Here is a 16931-nt window from a genome sequence, read left to right as displayed (position 1 = left end):
CAATGACAAAAAATGTAGATCGATAAATATCCGTTTTTTAGTATATAGCCTGCATTAAACATGAATAAATGAAACTAGTAGCGTACAATAATTGAATATTTAAATTTATTGGCACATATAAAACGTTTTATCACAAATTTAATACATATTTATTTTTTAAATCTCGCATAGACTAGACAAATTATAGACACAATGTAATTAAATAAAAATAACTTCGATTACATTTTTATATTAAAATTAAATAGAACAGTAACTTAAAAATATATTTAATTAACAAGTCAAGAAATCTGACTCATAGCATATACAGATTATATTTTTACATATAAATCATATCTTGAGCAGTGGCGCCCTCATAGAAAAATTTAACCCTTTTCTTGGCTATGTGCATTAAAATTCACATTTTTTGGCCATTGAGGCAGTGTGCATATAAGACACAAATCTCTATGTCCCGAAAATAGGACATAACCTTCTTATGCGTAAAAAGTTAAAACTGTATACTTTAAAACTAAAAAATAAAACATACTTTGGCCTAAAGAATGCTTTAAGTTTTTTAAGAATAAGATAATTTATTATTCATTCAAGTTAAAATATGTTGTTTCGATCTATCAAAATCACTTAAACCTTTTCTTATTTTTTTGTTTTCATGTTTTAACTTTTTATTTTGGCATTCGCGGAAGACCAGCGTCCCGGTTCACGCCAGGACACAACACTGAGCGATTTGCGCAACCTGTATTTTTCATAAATTTGTAAAGTTATGAAAAATATAGGTTTCATTATATGTATGTACTAAATAAATATTATTTATTTCTCTTAAATATTGTAATTGTGCAATAGTGACAAAACATGTTTTAGCTTAACCTCTTGGCCGGCAACACTGGGTGTTTGTGAACCAATCCTGACTATTTGGTATTGTAATGACAAAAATATACATCGTTAAAAATTCCTTTATGGACAGATTTTTGTAAATCTGGCACATGTATAAAAGAATTTAAGTATAAAATTGATAGCCATTTTGGGCCGTTATATTTTGAGTATATAATTTTATTGTCATTATCCTATATGTTATAGTCGAGTCAGCGTGACATTTCACCGAATCTTTTGAAAACTTTGATTTTATCAAAAAGGTTTCAGGTTTGAGGAAACCCGCACACTGGTTGACAGTTTAATTTCACCAGTATGTACGCGATTACTTTCCACAACACGCGATACGTAGTCGTAAAAGCCATGACAGATTTGGCGACTTAATAAAATCTGACACTTAGCAATTAACACACTCGAAAAGAAATATTAGAAAATGTTTCGCCGATGTCATTCAAACAAATATGAATTTAAACTATCTACAATAATTGCACTTGACTTCTCACCCGCGCGCCATTAAAAGCCACGAATGCACAAAGGAACATTTGAGGCGCAACATGCTATTTCTCACTCATTTCTCGATTATCACGAATGAAATAAAACATTGTCGATTTGATTGCTAATGTAAATGGTAATGGAAAGAACGACATGACGTCTTACCACAACCCATCGCGCATAGTCCTTCCGTTTGTCCTACAGAGTTGACATACACGTGACTTCCGTGTGGATCAACAGTTGACATGCGATAATTTTCCATATAAATTATGTCGATCGCTAAAACTCGTGCTAACCACAGTTCTAGCATTGTAAAGACCAACTTTTATACAGATCCACATACAAAAGTCAATATAATTAGATTTATCATTGTTTTAAGTCTTAATTTTATCGAGTATTGTTATTTTAATCTAGGTTTATATATTAAGAGGACGGTAAACTCCAAATTTTGTTTTAAGCCTCGTATTTTCATAAATTATACTAAGTATATATATATTTTTAATAACTAACTATATAGGAATTAATCTTTCGACCCATCCGAATGATATTTCTAAAAAATAACACAACTTCCGAAGATAGATTTCTTCCGGTCATTACTCATGTTATAACCATTTCATTTGTAAATCGATGTATGTATGAAAAATGAAAAATGTATGTATATTTCTGAACATAATTGAGACGATGATAGACTAATATATTTTATTTTGAAAACCTTGTGGAAATAAACCCCTATTTACAGCTTATAATCATAGTCCTATGTTCAAGAATAAATATAGGTATATTTTGTTTATTATTTATGTACTCAAGTTAATTTATTGTAAACCTTAATACTTCTGTATATATACATATAATAAAACTGTAAGTGCGCTATGTCCGTACATAGGAGATATTCAAGAAAAATTAATATGTCTTAATGGAAGCCAAAAAATGTTTTTAGAATCTGTTTTTAGAGTGTATGGTTTGCGCCTCACGCAAAAACCGTAGCATGGAATTTGATGCGGTTTTCAAATTCAAAGACACTATACCAGGTTTTAAGTTAGACCACATGCTATTATGGTCTAACTTAAAATCTAGTATAAGTTTCATCGCGATACGTTCCTTAGAACCCGAGATTTTAGATTAGATTTAGACGCACGTAATAAACGCGGACGAAGCCACGGGCAAAAGCTAATGTGTACACAAATGCGGTTATAACATGAATTTTGACGTGATTGATGACTTTCAGACATTTAAAACAAGACATGGGGTATGCGGTCCTCTCGAGGAAGACAGTTCAGTCTGGGAACAGCAGATTGGGGTCGCGCCTGCAACGCTCCTGAAAAGTGAAAAGTTGCTATTACAACTTTATCTAATAATTCGCTGCGTCCCCTGGATTCGCTTCTGTGGGAATGTCGGAAACAGTAACCTATGTCATTAAGGAATAATGTAACTTCTTACTGGTTAAAGAATTCCGGAAATCGGTTGAGTGGTTCCGAAGATTAACGCCTACAAATAAACTAAATAATACTTATGCTAGTAAATTTATTACTAAAATAAAATAGTTACACATCTAATTACATGTACACAAAGTTTCTCTGTATATTCTTTTGAGATAAATTTATAAATTTATATTTAAAAAATGGTAAGCCCTTCTGTCATTATAGGGACCAATACTGTTTGAATGAGTTTCTTTCGGCATTTCTTCTCAGCAGTGGTCGTTCCAAAATGCTAGTAGTTTGTAGCTTTGGTAAACATCATTTAATTTAGAATATGACGTGAAAAAGTGCCTGTGAAGGCCTAATTTCTGAATAAATGATTTGATTTTGATTTTGAGAAATAATTCCATTTAAATCAAAGTCAAATTAATTTATTCACAAATTTGACCTTCGCATGCACTTTTTCACGTCCTATTTTATACTATACTTATTAGCTTCGCCCCGGGGCTTCGCTCCCGTGGGAGTTTCGAGATAAAAGGTACCTATGTGTTATTCCAGGTTATGTTCTACCCGTGTACCAAATTACATAACAATCCGTCCAGTAGATTTTGCGTGAAAATGTAACAAACATACATTAATATACATACGCACACACCTCCTCACAAAATTTCGCATTTATAATATCAGTAGGATAGTAACCTCTCAAAAAGCTACAAACTACTGGCATTTCGGAACGACCACTGCTGAGAAGGAATGCCGAAAGATACTCATTTGAACAGTGTTGGTCCCTATCATGTCAGAAGGGCTTACCATTATTGTTTCTTACAATTGTTTTTCTAATAGAATAACGAAGTACATGGTCAGAAAGACACGAAAACACGTTCTATGTTTGTGATGTAAATAAATATATTAGGACAAATCACACAGATTGAACTGGCCCCAATGTAAGTTAGAGACTTGTGTTATGGGATACTAACTCAACGATACTATACTCTTCTTCATAGTCGTATTCCTCATGGCTGAGGGTCGTGATCATTACGTGGAATGAAACACACACAACAACTTTCTGGGCATTGTTAATGGAGTGGTTTGCCATTGCCTTCTCCGTTTCACATACAAGTTAATAAGAATCAACCAGTGTGCAAGTTTCCTCACGATGTTCTCCTTCACCGGAAGCAAGTGGTGGTCGATGAAAACTATTATACATGAGTCAGATTGATATATAAATTCATGTGGCACGAGTAGGATTCGAACCTGGGACCTTTGATCCACAGGCGGGCGTCTTAACCATCACACCACCACCGCTTCTACTACTACGATACTATATTTTATAACAAATACATATATAGATAAACATCCAAGACCCGGGCCAATCAGAAAAAAATCATTTTCCATCATGACCCGACCGGGGATCGAACCCGGGACCTCTCGGTTCAGAGGCAAGCACTTTACCACTGCGCCACCGAGGCCAGTGATGGTAACCTACCTGGTGGTCAGTGATGAGGTAGACCGGCAGAGTCTCAGCGCAGAACTCGCACGGGATGACGGGCGGCCGGTACTGCGTGAGGTCGGGCCGGCATCCCGTCTGGGAACACCGTCATACATTACTAGCTGCGCACCGGGGCTTCGCACCCGTGGGAATTTCCCGAAGGATTATTAATAATAATAGCCGTTTAGGTCGTAAGTTTCTATCTCAAAATTCTTAAACTCCTTTTTATTTATTCACAATTAATTCCGCTTGGTCACAAACCCGCGTAATCAATTATTAACCCCAAATTTTATTAATTTGGGAGAAAAAATAAAAAAAAAAACAAAACAATAATAATAATACAAATAGTTTATATTTAGAGATTATTTCTCTTCACAAAATAATGAGATTATAACTAAAAAGTTACAATGATGTATTGTTGAAGCTTATTGTGCCAGGATTATAGTTTGTCAACGCATCAGGACACATGCGTGAAAAAAATTGCACGAAAGACACATGCGCGATAGACATTTGCGCGAAAAAACATTCGCGCGCAGACTTATGCGCGAAAGTCATATGAGCGCAAGACTTATGCACGAAATATATTTGCGCCCGAGACCCATGCGCGCAAGATATTTGCGCGCAACGACTTATGCGCGAAAGGCAAAAAAGTTGTTAAGAAATGACTTTCTGAAAAAATGTTACATACAAACGTTGCTCCCCTTGGAAGTATCTATCCACTGAGATAATAAAAAAGGGAGTTTTATGGCAAGATACATTTGAAAAAAAATCTGCTTTATCTTTTTATGTTCTGAGCTATCTATTTAACAGATTAGGTTTACAATACAATACAACACAACACTACACAACGCAACGCAACACAACGCAACGCCTTAATTCCTTAACCTTTTAGTCTTTCGCGCAAGTTCTTGCGCGCAATTATCTTTTGCGCATGTGTTTCGCGCGCAAAAGTACCGAACTCGTTTTTCAAACTACATATATGCAAAATTTCAAGAAGATTGATTGAGTAGATAAAAGTGTGAAGAGGAAACAAACAAACTTACTTTCACATTTATCATATTAGTTACTTATTTCTTATCGAGTGTGTTATTATAAACACCGATGTCAGATCTTATTCAAATCGCCTAAAGGCATCTGACATGACTTTTACGACTACATACCGCCATCTAGTGACAAGTAGTCGCATACACACTAGTGAACTAAACTGTCCAGGTTTCCTCACGATGTTTTGTGGTAGACCATGAATACACGAGTCAGATTTACAAACTCACGCGGCACGAGTATGATTCGAACCTGGGACCTTTCGATGACTCTAACGGGAGAACTTAACATACTTAGTATACACACCTGGTGCTGCACGAGGTCTTGCGCGGGCAGCGGAGCCCCGCAGAACTCGCACGGGAGCTCCACCTCCAGGCTGTTAGCGGGGGACGCACTGCGCGACCGGGGGCGGCCACTGACAGGCAAACACAAACATTATTTATTTACTAGATGTTGCCCGGGGCTCCGCTTCCCGCGGGAATTTTGAGATAAAATAAGCCTATAGCAATCTTTGATAATGTACCTTTCTAACGGTGAAAGAATTTTTGAAATCGGTTCGGTAGTTTCGGAGATTACCCGAGTCAAACATACATACTCACAAACGCTCACCTCTTTATAATAATATTCTCATTATAATAACGGTACATGGCGGAATTACGAGGTGCGTCGTCGCAACGGAGCGCGACTGAGCAATGGGACACGACTCATATGTAGTTCGAAAATATAGAGGATATTATTTTTCAAAAACCATTTTAAAGCGAGTAATCATGATCATATGATGGACTTAACGGTGGTTCGGAAGATTTTTACCGCGGACGGAGTCGCGGCCAACAGATGGTGTGAAATGTATCGGTATGTACTTACTTCTGATTGCTATTGGCTCCGGCGTTGTAGGGCGCTGTAACCTGTAACATATTATAATGAATCACATATAATACCCATATCCATACTAATATCATAAAGAGAAAACCATTTGTATTTTAAAAGCTTTACGTATGTGCGTATGTACGTATGTTTTTGTAATGAATAAACTCAAAAAACAGATTTTGATTAAATTTGGCACAGAGATAGACGAAGCCTTCATAAGTGACATTTGCTACTTTTTTATTATAGTTTTAGCCGAGCGAAGCCGGGGCGGGTCGCTAGTATTTATTAATTTTATAGATACGATTGTCTGTCAACGTCAAGTTGTGACAGATTGAAGCATAAAGCTGCGCACACACACACGGTGCAGCGAAAATCACAACGTGACAGCTTTCACGACCGAACCGCTGGGCCGATTTTGATGAAATTGGGAACAGATATAGTTAATGATCGAACATAAGCTACTGCGCCGGAGCTGTGGGCTACAGCTAGTTATTATATGAGGGATGAGCTCCGTAGCTTATAGCCGAAGTTTGTAGCTTTTTAGATAAATATAAGTTAAGTATTCAAATTTGTATTGATTTTTTTTTTTTCTGTAAAGGCTTGCGGCGACATAATACCACGCCACGAGCACAACGCCGCAGACACAAAAGCCGGCTAAGCGCAATGCCAACCGGATAGATGGTCATCTATACAATATTCAAAGTGGAATGATACAAAAGGTAAACAACAAAAAAAAATCGAGAAACAAACAAGTCTCAAAAATTTTACTCCATACAACAACAACAACAACTAGAAATTTAACATTAATAAAAAAATCATCATCATATCGAGTGTGTTATTGCTAACACACTGGTGTCAGATTTTATTCAAGTCGCCTAAAGGCATCTGACACGACTTTTACGACTACTTACCGCCATCTAGTGGCAGGCAGTCGCATACACACTAGTGAACTAAACTGTCCACCAGTGTGCAGGTTTCCTCACGATATTTTCCTTCACAGGAAGCAACTGGTGGTCGATGAAAACTACTATATGTATATATGAGACAGATTGGTATAAAAAACTCGTGTGGCACGAGTAGAATACGAATCTGAGACCTTTCGATCCACAGGTCTTAACCAATTAATTACATCACCACCACTTCAATAATTAAATTAATAGAAAATAAGGATATAAATATTAACAAAGTAATAATAACGAGAAACAAAGATTTTTTGTTCAAGGTTTCGTTTACCTTTTGTCTCAGTCCAAGATGAATATACGCGAATTGCCATTAAATCATTTTAAAAGACAATTAAATAAATAAATGTTTTTACACAATCAAAGATTTTTTGGATTTAATTAACATAGGTTGTATGTGACATTTTATCTTAATTTAATCTGATGTCATTTTATAGTTTTTTAAATATGTCATTATTAACATTTGCATGCCGTTGACAACGGCTAAATAGGCTTGTTCTAAACCTAATTATGTGGATATTGTATTAACCTACCCTATTTAAGCAAATAAAAATGATTTGATTTGATTTAGGGTATAGGTGTCGTTTCTATCGTGAGTCGACCATAGCGCCATCTATTTATAGTGTTACCGGTCCACAAGATGGCGCTATGGTCGACTCACGATAGAAACGAACAAGGATAGAACGCGCAGTTGGTGCGTCACGACCGGACGAACAATACACACTAAAATCTTTATACATCTCCGCTGTACAGTATATTTATATATAGTTCAGTGGGCGAAGTGCGGGTTTGCATTTCACTTCGTCACAATGGCGCAATATGATTTGTTCGCTGCGTCTCACATCGAATAGATTCGATGGCGAGAATTGAAAAGCATACCCGCACTTCGCCCACTGAATTAACCTTAGATAGAAGGTAAAGGGAGATGATGAAGAGGACTCACCTCATTGAGTCCCCTCCTCAACTCCCTCAGAGAAGACTTGATCTCGCTGAAGCGGTCGCCGGCGCTGTGGGCCCTCGGACTGCCGTCCTGCAGCTGCAGCTGCTGGAAGCGCGCCATGAACTCCGCTGGAGTCATAGGTTTCAGATCCGCCAGCTCGTTGCGGACTGGGTTCTGATTTAAAAAATAAATGCGTTTATTTCAGACATAGCCCATACTGTACAGTAATACAAAAACTTTAATTCTACGTTAGCTATAAACACGATAATTAATATTTATATCTTTGTCGAGCTGGATGCGAGTCCAGTGCGACAAGTAACAAGAAGTATTTTTACAGACACAATAACAGCGAAAAGTCCAAACTGTTCAAATCAAATCAAATCAAATCATTTATTCAGAAATTAGGCCTTCACAGGCACTTTTTCACGTCATAACCTAAATTAAATGATGTTTACCAAAGCTACAAACTACTAGCATTTCGGAACGACCACTGCTGAGAAGAAATGCCGAAAGAAACTCATTCAAACAGTGTTGGTCCCTATTATGCCAGAAGGGCTTACCATTTTTTATATATAAATTCATAATCTTCAACCGGCTTAAGTTACTATATATTTAACCGGATTTATACCGACGTTTAACATCGTTGTGTTAGACTTTTCAAACGACTGTTTAACACTTAAACAGCTGATTACATCTTTTTTTATGTTTACCATCTGCAAACCATTGGTTAGCGAAGCTTTAAACGAAGCTTCAAACGGCCGATGATCTTAACCGGGCTCGGAATCGCCATTTAACCGTCGGTTATGCCTTATCTTGACATTTGCCGCGCTGCGCTTGCCTGAGTGCGTATAGGTTAATTTCCATCTTTCACCGCGTTACTTTTTCCTACTTGGCAATGTTTATATAAAAAAGTGTTTAACGAATAGTAAATAATTATGAGTACCACACTACCTCGATTCTAGAAAATTTAGAAGTTTTGGAAAGGAGAACAAAAAGACCCAAAGTATTTCAAGTGCGCCGTAACTATTACGAAGAATACGATGTAGTTTATTTGTTTGTAACCGGTAAACTCGAAAACTACTCGACCGATTTAGATGTACTTTGGCACAGAGGCAGACGAAACATCTAGGAGTGACATAGGCTACTCCTATTTACTTTTTTAAAAGAAAAGTTGACCCCAAAATGGTCAAAGGTCAACATTGAAATTTTGTATGAAAAAATGTTTTGTACACGCTTATCTTCGGAAATACTTGTCGAACTTATAATAAATAAAAAAGAAATACACTTTAAAAAAGTAAGCATTTTTTTTCGGCCCGGTCAGGCTCGAACCGAGTACTCTTACATCAAACGTAATCGCAAATCCACGCTGTCAACAGCTAGGCCAGTGAAAGCTTTCCGCGAGTCGCGAAATTTCAAATGGTGTTTTGTAACTTTTGACTCGAAAATTTTATGAGGGATGTATATGTACGTCATTTGTTCATTCACTCTGAACGGTTGTTGACCGACCGCTTTATTAACCAGGGTTAAAATTTTCACGGTGAACAGTGACAAGTTGATCGGTTGTTTAAACGATGGTTAGAAACGGTTACTTAAACATCGGTTAAACAGAAGTCCGTGAAATCGGCCCTTAGTGTCCCACAACACAAGTCTCGAACTTACTGTGGGGCTAACTCAATCTGTGTGATTTGCCCTATATATTTATTCTGTACATTCCTTAGATTCATTTCATGATAGAATATACTTATTCTTGTATAAATCTCTATATTTCCTTAATACGTATGATTATACGTGTGTAACAACGTGTGTTACTTTTTTGAGAACCCGTAAAATAATTCATTTAATTAATTACCATGTGATGAACGTAGTTGGTGGCATAATTAATAACTCTATAAGTAAGTATACTGTACTATGTCTCTGTTTTTTTTTACGACCTCGGTGGCGCAGTGGTAAAGTGCTTTCCGCTGAACCAAAAAGGTTCCGGGTTCGAATCTCGGTCTGTTCATGATGGAAAACGATCTTTTTCTGATTGACCCGGGTCTTGGATGTTTATCTATATATGTATTTGTTATAGAATATAGTATCGTTGAGTTAGTATCCCATAACACAAGTCTCGAACTTACTTTGGGGCTAGCTCAATCTGTGTGATTTGTACTAATATATTTATTTATTTGATCACCTAAATAAATGAAAAAATAATCTTTAAAACATAGTTTAAATACTTTAATATTAATCACACGTAAATTTCTAACAACATAAACCCCAGCGGCCTTCATTAATACCCACTTACTGTATCATTAACTTGTGTATTAGTGTTTGAAGAATTAAAAAAAAATACCTCGTTGAGTCCAAGTCTATTCCCCGGGGAGATATTTTCACTGACGTTCATCCACACGCGGCCCTGGAGTCGATTTTTATAGTCCTGGTCCTCTGTTTCTCTGTTGTGGAGGGCGTCCATTTTGCGGAGTTTGTCCAACTTGGCCGCTGGACTTAGCACAGGGGGAAGACCTACAAATAAACATGTATATTCATAGTCTCCAACGCATTTTTTTATGCATACAATTTTATGTCATAATTTAACATGGCAATATTAATAATAATTTTACTACGGTTTTTACCATAAGCATAACAATTTTTAAGTATAATATTCTAAAGCATATTGGCGGCTTATGGGTGGCCCAAGGGCCACTCCGCCGCACCCTGACCTACTGCTACACTATAAAGCTTTATGCAAATCAAAATTATGGTAAAATACATATACATAGCCTAAACTTTACCAAAAAACAAGTATGTCAAAATATTATTATGTCAAAAAAAAAATGCCTAACTTGTTATGCTAAATTCAATTAGGATAAAAATATTATGCGGAAACAAAAAAATCCCTGTGGTTGGTTCCACCCTAGAATAGGATGAAGAACAAAACTAAATTAAAAAAAACATAAATTGCTGTTTGTTGCTTGTCAAACATGTTTTTTTAATTAATATAAAATTTTATGAGATGAATACCCACGTCTGTAACCATTATAGCTATAGGATAGGCAGGGTCGTGGGTTCGACTCCCGTAAAATTTTTCTCATGCAATTAAATTTTAAACCCGTTTACGAAATAATATTTCGTGAATTACTCACCAACTGAAGTATTATACGCGGACTGTTGTTGTCTCTCTTTCTCTTCATTCTGTTTTCTCTGTAAAGCGCTGTAGTACTGTAAATCCCGCTTGCGGTTGGCGGGCGGCTTCGGCGCGGGGCGTTTTTTAACCGCTCCCCGTGACGTCGACCTGATATACAATAAAAAATGATACGGCAAATAAAAACAACATTTGTGGCGTGTTTCCGCCCTGAAATGACCACTCCTAATTCTCCCATGGATGTCGTACGAGGCGACTAAGGGACACATAATCTAGACAGCTGATACGCAACAATACCATTCCCAGTCACACGCTGACCTCAGGAAGGCGGCCAGGTGTAAACTGTCAGCCGAATCTTCAAAATTGTAAGGGTTTTTTTCTATGCCGACCGCGAGGTTCGCAGCTTCATAACTCCGAATGCAACCAGGAGCATGTGGAGATGAGAGAGAGAGAGAGAGAAACACGGCACATAAAAGCACATTACCACAATGAATAAGAAATATTAGTGCAAGGTTATCAGACGACCTGCATGCTCGTTTGCCCACTATACTATAAAAAAAAAGATTATCACGCCAGAAAGCAGCACTAAATTAAGATGGCGAATTTTGACATTGACAATGACATTTCTCCAAAGCATGACAAATGTCATTTATTTGTGCACTACACACTTAATACAAATAAACTGCGGAAGACAAGCGTATTTTTTAATGTTTTTTTTTATAGAGTGAGTATATCCCCTGTTGCCGCCACTCACCCGTGATGACTGAGTTGCGGCTGATCGTTGTCCCGCTTGGCCAGCCGCGGCTCCGAGCGGCCGACACCGTTTGACAGCTCGTTCCTAATGCTATTGCTCGGTACGGCCGTATGTCTGTCTGTCAACATTTTTTTTTCATTTATTACCGTCACTATACAGGATATTTACTACAACAAACAAATTATAAGTACATCAAGTCAACAGCACATCAAGTTATCTTGAATGAACGTCGATGACGCGGCAATAGCGCGAATTTGCAATGAATTTGGGTAGATTGATGTGCTGTTGACTGTACTGATGTGCTGTTGACTGTACTAGACAAACACACTGCCGAATCTTTTTTAATAATGTTGTTAATTTATTTTTGATTTTAAAACTTCTGACTGATGAATGACATCCTAAGTGCTATCATCAATCGCACATCAAAAAAAAGTAACCCTCCTTCTTACTGTTTTCGCGGTTTCTTCCTCAGATTTGAGCGTCGGAGCTCAGTGTCCGCTTTCAAATCAAATCAAAAATATGTATGTGTAAATTACCTACAGGTATTATAGATGATAAAAAAGGAACATTTAAAAGTGCTCAAGTTTCCTACTCTTTCGTCTCCACTTCGCACGTTTGTCGGCATCTTTAGTTATCAGACAATTGTCACGCATGTCACCCTTGACGATATTGAAAACACGAAATTTATATTTCTATCTTTTATTAAAAGTTTTTTTTTGTTTGGTTAATTATACATATATATATATATATAAGTATATATATTTTCCTTTCATCAGCACTTGATCACAATCATAATATGTTTCAGTATACCTTTTGACCATGTACTTTATTGTGTACTTACATGTTATATTACTGATAAAAAATTATACATAAATTTATATTTAAAAAATGGTAAGCCCTTCTGGCATAATAGGGACCAACACTGTTTGAATGAGTTTCTTTCGGCATTTCTTCTCAGCAGTGGTCGTTCCGAAATGCTAGTATTTTGTAGCTTTGGTAAACATCATTTAATTTAGAATATGAGGCCTAATTTCTGAATAAATGATTTGATTTTGATTTTGATTTCGAAATGAACAAAATGATATTAAATGTCAAGGAACTTGAGAAGTCAGCGATCTTCTGGGGCCCTTTGCTCAGCATGAAAAAATCAAGTCACTTACCAACATTTCCATTATCACCATCACCAATACCACTAGCACCGCTCCTGTCACTGGAGCCGCCAACGTTTGCCAACCTGGGCAGGCGACCGTCAGCGGTCCTCAAACCGTTGGCCGGTCGGATGTTCGACGTGGAAGCTAGCATGTCTCTAATTGGATTGTTGTTTGTTTTTGGCAGCGGTTTTTTTTGTATTGGCACAGGATCTAAAAAGAAATGGCAGTAGCTGGAAAGGTGAAGCCTCAGCCTCAGCCTCAGGCAACCCAATACTGAATATTTTTATTGCATACCATAAAGTTGACATGGTGTTATAAATTATATAAAAAGCACATATTTATGGACTCCGGCGGGCACAGCTACATGAATAGATGAGAGGAGGTCGCACTCAAAATAAATGTTTGTAAGTAAATTGTAAATTACAGACTCAATTCAATTTAAATTCATAGATCAATCAGTTAAAAAAATACTTTTTATATTATTACTATTAAAAATATCTGTTTAATGTATATAGTTACATAGTCAACCTAATTATAATTTATCAATAATAATTTAATTTTCATATTTGTTTAATGTTTATGTTTGCATAGTCTACTTAAATATAATTTGTTAATAATTGTGTAATTTTCATATTTATTTATATTTCCATTATAATTAAAATTTATCTTCGAGATAGTCGTCATTACTATAATAAGCTTTGTTTAATACTCGCCCCCGTACTCATTTTGCCCACTATGATATAAAAAAAGAATTAATAGACCTAACATAGTGAAGGACACAGCGTGTCAACTTGTGCACAGCTACATGTATAAACTTGTGTGGTTTGTCTTCACGACGGGCTTCAGACGCTACAGCCGTGAATGCAACCGGATCACGCGTAGAGAGGATTCAAGGCGCGGCATGCGGCATTTTTAACTACTAATTCAACAGCAGCGACGCCCTTTAACATTTATTTATTTTGATGATGAAGAAGATAAATTTGACTGCTTACCATCGTCCAATCTCAGGAAACCATGATTGGAGTCCAAATGCAACTGTCTGTATTTGATCATGACCCATTCCTTGCATTCTGAACATTGTTCTGTGCGGACCCCGCAGTACCCTTCGTGGGCAGGGAGCTCGTGCCGAGGGAGTTCCAGCTCACAGTACCTGGTAATAAGGTACAAAAACGTAAAGATTTTTCTCGAACATTCTTCTTAACGAGTGTGTGATTGCAAACACTGGTGTCAGTTATTCAAGTCTCCAAAAGGAAGTCGACTTTTACGACCACCTACCGCCATCTAGCTACAAGTCGCAAACACTCTCATTGCTGACCAGTGTATACAGGGTTACTGGTAACAAACGCAAAACCTCCTAAAAAAGACTACTTGGGTACATCAAAACAAGCATCTTTTTATCTAAGATTTTTACCTTTAATCTACGACTTTTCGTGATTCGTAATTTATTTTATTCATATATAAAAATACAATCTAATTTCCGTTCTAAATTCTACACATCTTAACTCTATGTAATAGCCATGCAAACACGAGACAGTTCAGTAGCGTTATGTAGCGGAATCGAACACAGAGTTAACGTTTTATAGAAAAGACATTAAAACTAAACACAAGGTAACATGTGGCCGTCCAAATCAAAAGGGATCTTATGGCGGCTGGCACTTAGGTCTTTATTGCCGTTGTTCGAATACAAAACCACGGCAGTAATGGCGTAAGTGTCGGGCGCCAAAAGGTCCTTTTGATTTGGACGGCCACATATGTTGGGAAAAAAAAATTAAAACTTAGCTTGTACATTTCTTTTCTGTTATCTATATGTTTTATTTCCATACTTTCGTGAGAAATATCCTTTGAAATATTCAATAAATATCAATATAATAGACCCATGAGGCTGGCATAGTCACACAAAGCGCACTACAGTCAAAAAATTTGAGAAAAAAAATGATTAATAGATAAATAATACCTGCAGGACTTGACCGTGTGCCCGCACGAGTCGCGGACGTGGTCCTCGAGGTCGGTGCCGCGCACGCTCTCGCCGCATTGCTTGCACGGCACTGCAACATTCATTCGCATGTTTCTGTTTACAATTACATGTGGAAGTCTGTCCATTGATTCTTGAGGATGGTAAAAAAACATTGTTTCACATTGTAGGTATTTTTTCAATTGAAATAGTTGAATAAATAAATATATATTAGGAACAAATCACACAGATTGAGCTAGCCCCCAAAGTAAGTTAGAGACTTGTGTTATGGGATACTAACTTGATATAACTATATATGACGACCTCGGTGGCGCAGTGACAAAGTGCTTGCCACTAAACGGAGAGGTTCGATCCCCGGTCGGGTTGTGATAGAAAATGATCTTTTTCTGATTGGCCCTGGTCTTGGATGTTAATCTATATATGTATTTGTTATAAAATTTAGTATCGTTAGTATCCCATAACACAAGTCTAGAACATAATTTGGGACTAGCTCAATCTGTATCATTTGTCCTAACACATATATTAATATTATTATTAATTAGAAATAATGGTACAATAACTCACAAAGTTTATGCAACTTCTCGTGGTGTTCCTGCAACTCATGTTGAGGTACTGGCTCCTTGCACACCAGACACAGTTTGATGTTCCGAGCGCAGTGCACAGTGTGTATTGTGAAATTGACTGATGGTATCTCTCGCTTGCTGAAAAATGCATTCATTGTCTATGTTACAACATGGAAATTAAGTACTTATTATATTAGCATAAAATAATATGTAAAAACAGAAATTTAATAATGGATGCCAGTACACCACAACACTAGGCACATCCCGATGCAGAAATCAAATTTAAATTATCGTGTTCAATAGCCATTGGCTATTTATATAATTAAAATTTGATTCCTGCACGCGCACTACTAATCTAGTTTTTCATATTGTATTCCTGTCATTCTATTGTAATCTAGTCTACCAATTTGTGTTAACAAGGAAAAATATAATTATCAGTATTTTAGCTCAAAATAAGTATTTTATTTTATCTATTAGTTCGGTAACAAACAGACACTTTTTTAATGACAATTCTTTTGGCCATTACCCATACATTTAGAGTGAGACTGGGAAGAGAAGAATATTGTGCTATTCTTGTAAGACATTACCTTCCATAATTTCCATATAGATAAAATACCTAATGTGTAGTGTGTATGCATATGCATTTCATGTGCATGGGTATGGCAGGGGTTTAATTTATTTGAATACTAGTGCGAAAAATTATTAGCAAAAAAAAAAACAAATTAATAATTAATAGCATACTTCTAATCTTAATTATCAATTATAATAATTATTAAACAATAAAGGGGTGAATGAAGTTTTTGTATTTCATCCGAAGTCAGGAAGTCGATTACAATATTCGCAGAATCAGTAACAAGTATGCTCGTTGTTGTAAGGTAAACAACCCGAGAAAGAAACCAACAGCCGTCTCTACTGCTCCATAATATCTAAAAATAAATCTTGCTAACGTGTGAGCTTATAAATAGAATAAATATTGACACAACATCGACCGCGCGCGACCCATACTCACCAATTTGGACAAATCTTTTCTCCAGATTCCTGCATGGTCGCTACCACTTTACACTTTTGCAACAAATTCACTTCACAACTTTTCCAACATAACTTATTTCTATAACGACTCAACTCTGTCGCTATTATATAACAAATACACAACAGACAACAAGATGTTATATTTTATATTAGCCGATATGACATTCTTACCCGATATAATTATCAATAATTTATATGTTGCGGTGAATCCCAAAATAATTTGTTCAAAATATTTTTTTTACATTCGGTTAGAGTTGGAACGCTTGTTACAACA

At 36.5% G+C, this 16931-nt stretch overlaps 1 protein-coding gene across 1 annotated transcript; it reads right to left on the bottom strand.

Annotated features, from left to right (window-relative positions):
- Positions 1-576: 576 nt before the first annotated feature.
- On the bottom strand, positions 577-16916 carry LOC128679062 (uncharacterized). The gene is made up of 13 exons (XM_053761030.1): positions 16638-16916; positions 15630-15766; positions 15048-15138; positions 14086-14243; positions 13103-13303; positions 11943-12060; positions 11190-11338; positions 10400-10569; positions 8068-8238; positions 6163-6203; positions 5605-5713; positions 4255-4353; positions 577-2668 (listed from the first exon to the last, which is right to left on the bottom strand). The coding sequence occupies exons 1-13, from the start codon at positions 16670-16672 to the stop codon at positions 2627-2629; spliced, it is 1521 nt and encodes a 506-aa protein (XP_053617005.1). The 5' UTR covers positions 16673-16916; the 3' UTR covers positions 577-2626.
- Between the last annotated feature and the right edge of the window lie 15 nt (positions 16917-16931).

The sequence above is a fragment of the Plodia interpunctella genome, chromosome 21 (assembly GCF_027563975.2).
Source record: "Plodia interpunctella isolate USDA-ARS_2022_Savannah chromosome 21, ilPloInte3.2, whole genome shotgun sequence".
Taxonomy (NCBI): domain Eukaryota; kingdom Metazoa; phylum Arthropoda; class Insecta; order Lepidoptera; family Pyralidae; genus Plodia; species Plodia interpunctella.
Note: the sequence above shows the minus strand (reverse complement) of the source record. Positions and strands in the feature narration are given on the sequence as shown.

What these genes read in the sequence shown, in the direction of transcription:
- LOC128679062 (XM_053761030.1), bottom strand. Translation starts at nt 16,672, where the DNA reads ATGCAGGAATCTGGAGAAAAGATTTGTCCAAATTG. An exon ending in GAAAAGATTTGTCCAAATTG is followed by an intron (nt 15,767 to 16,637) that starts GTGAGTATGGGT and finishes TGCATTTTTCAG; the next exon opens with CAAGCGAGAGATACCATCAG. An exon ending in TGAGGAGGGGACTCAATGAG is followed by an intron (nt 6,204 to 8,067) that starts GTGAGTCCTCTT and finishes AATATGTTACAG; the next exon opens with GTTACAGCGCCCTACAACGC.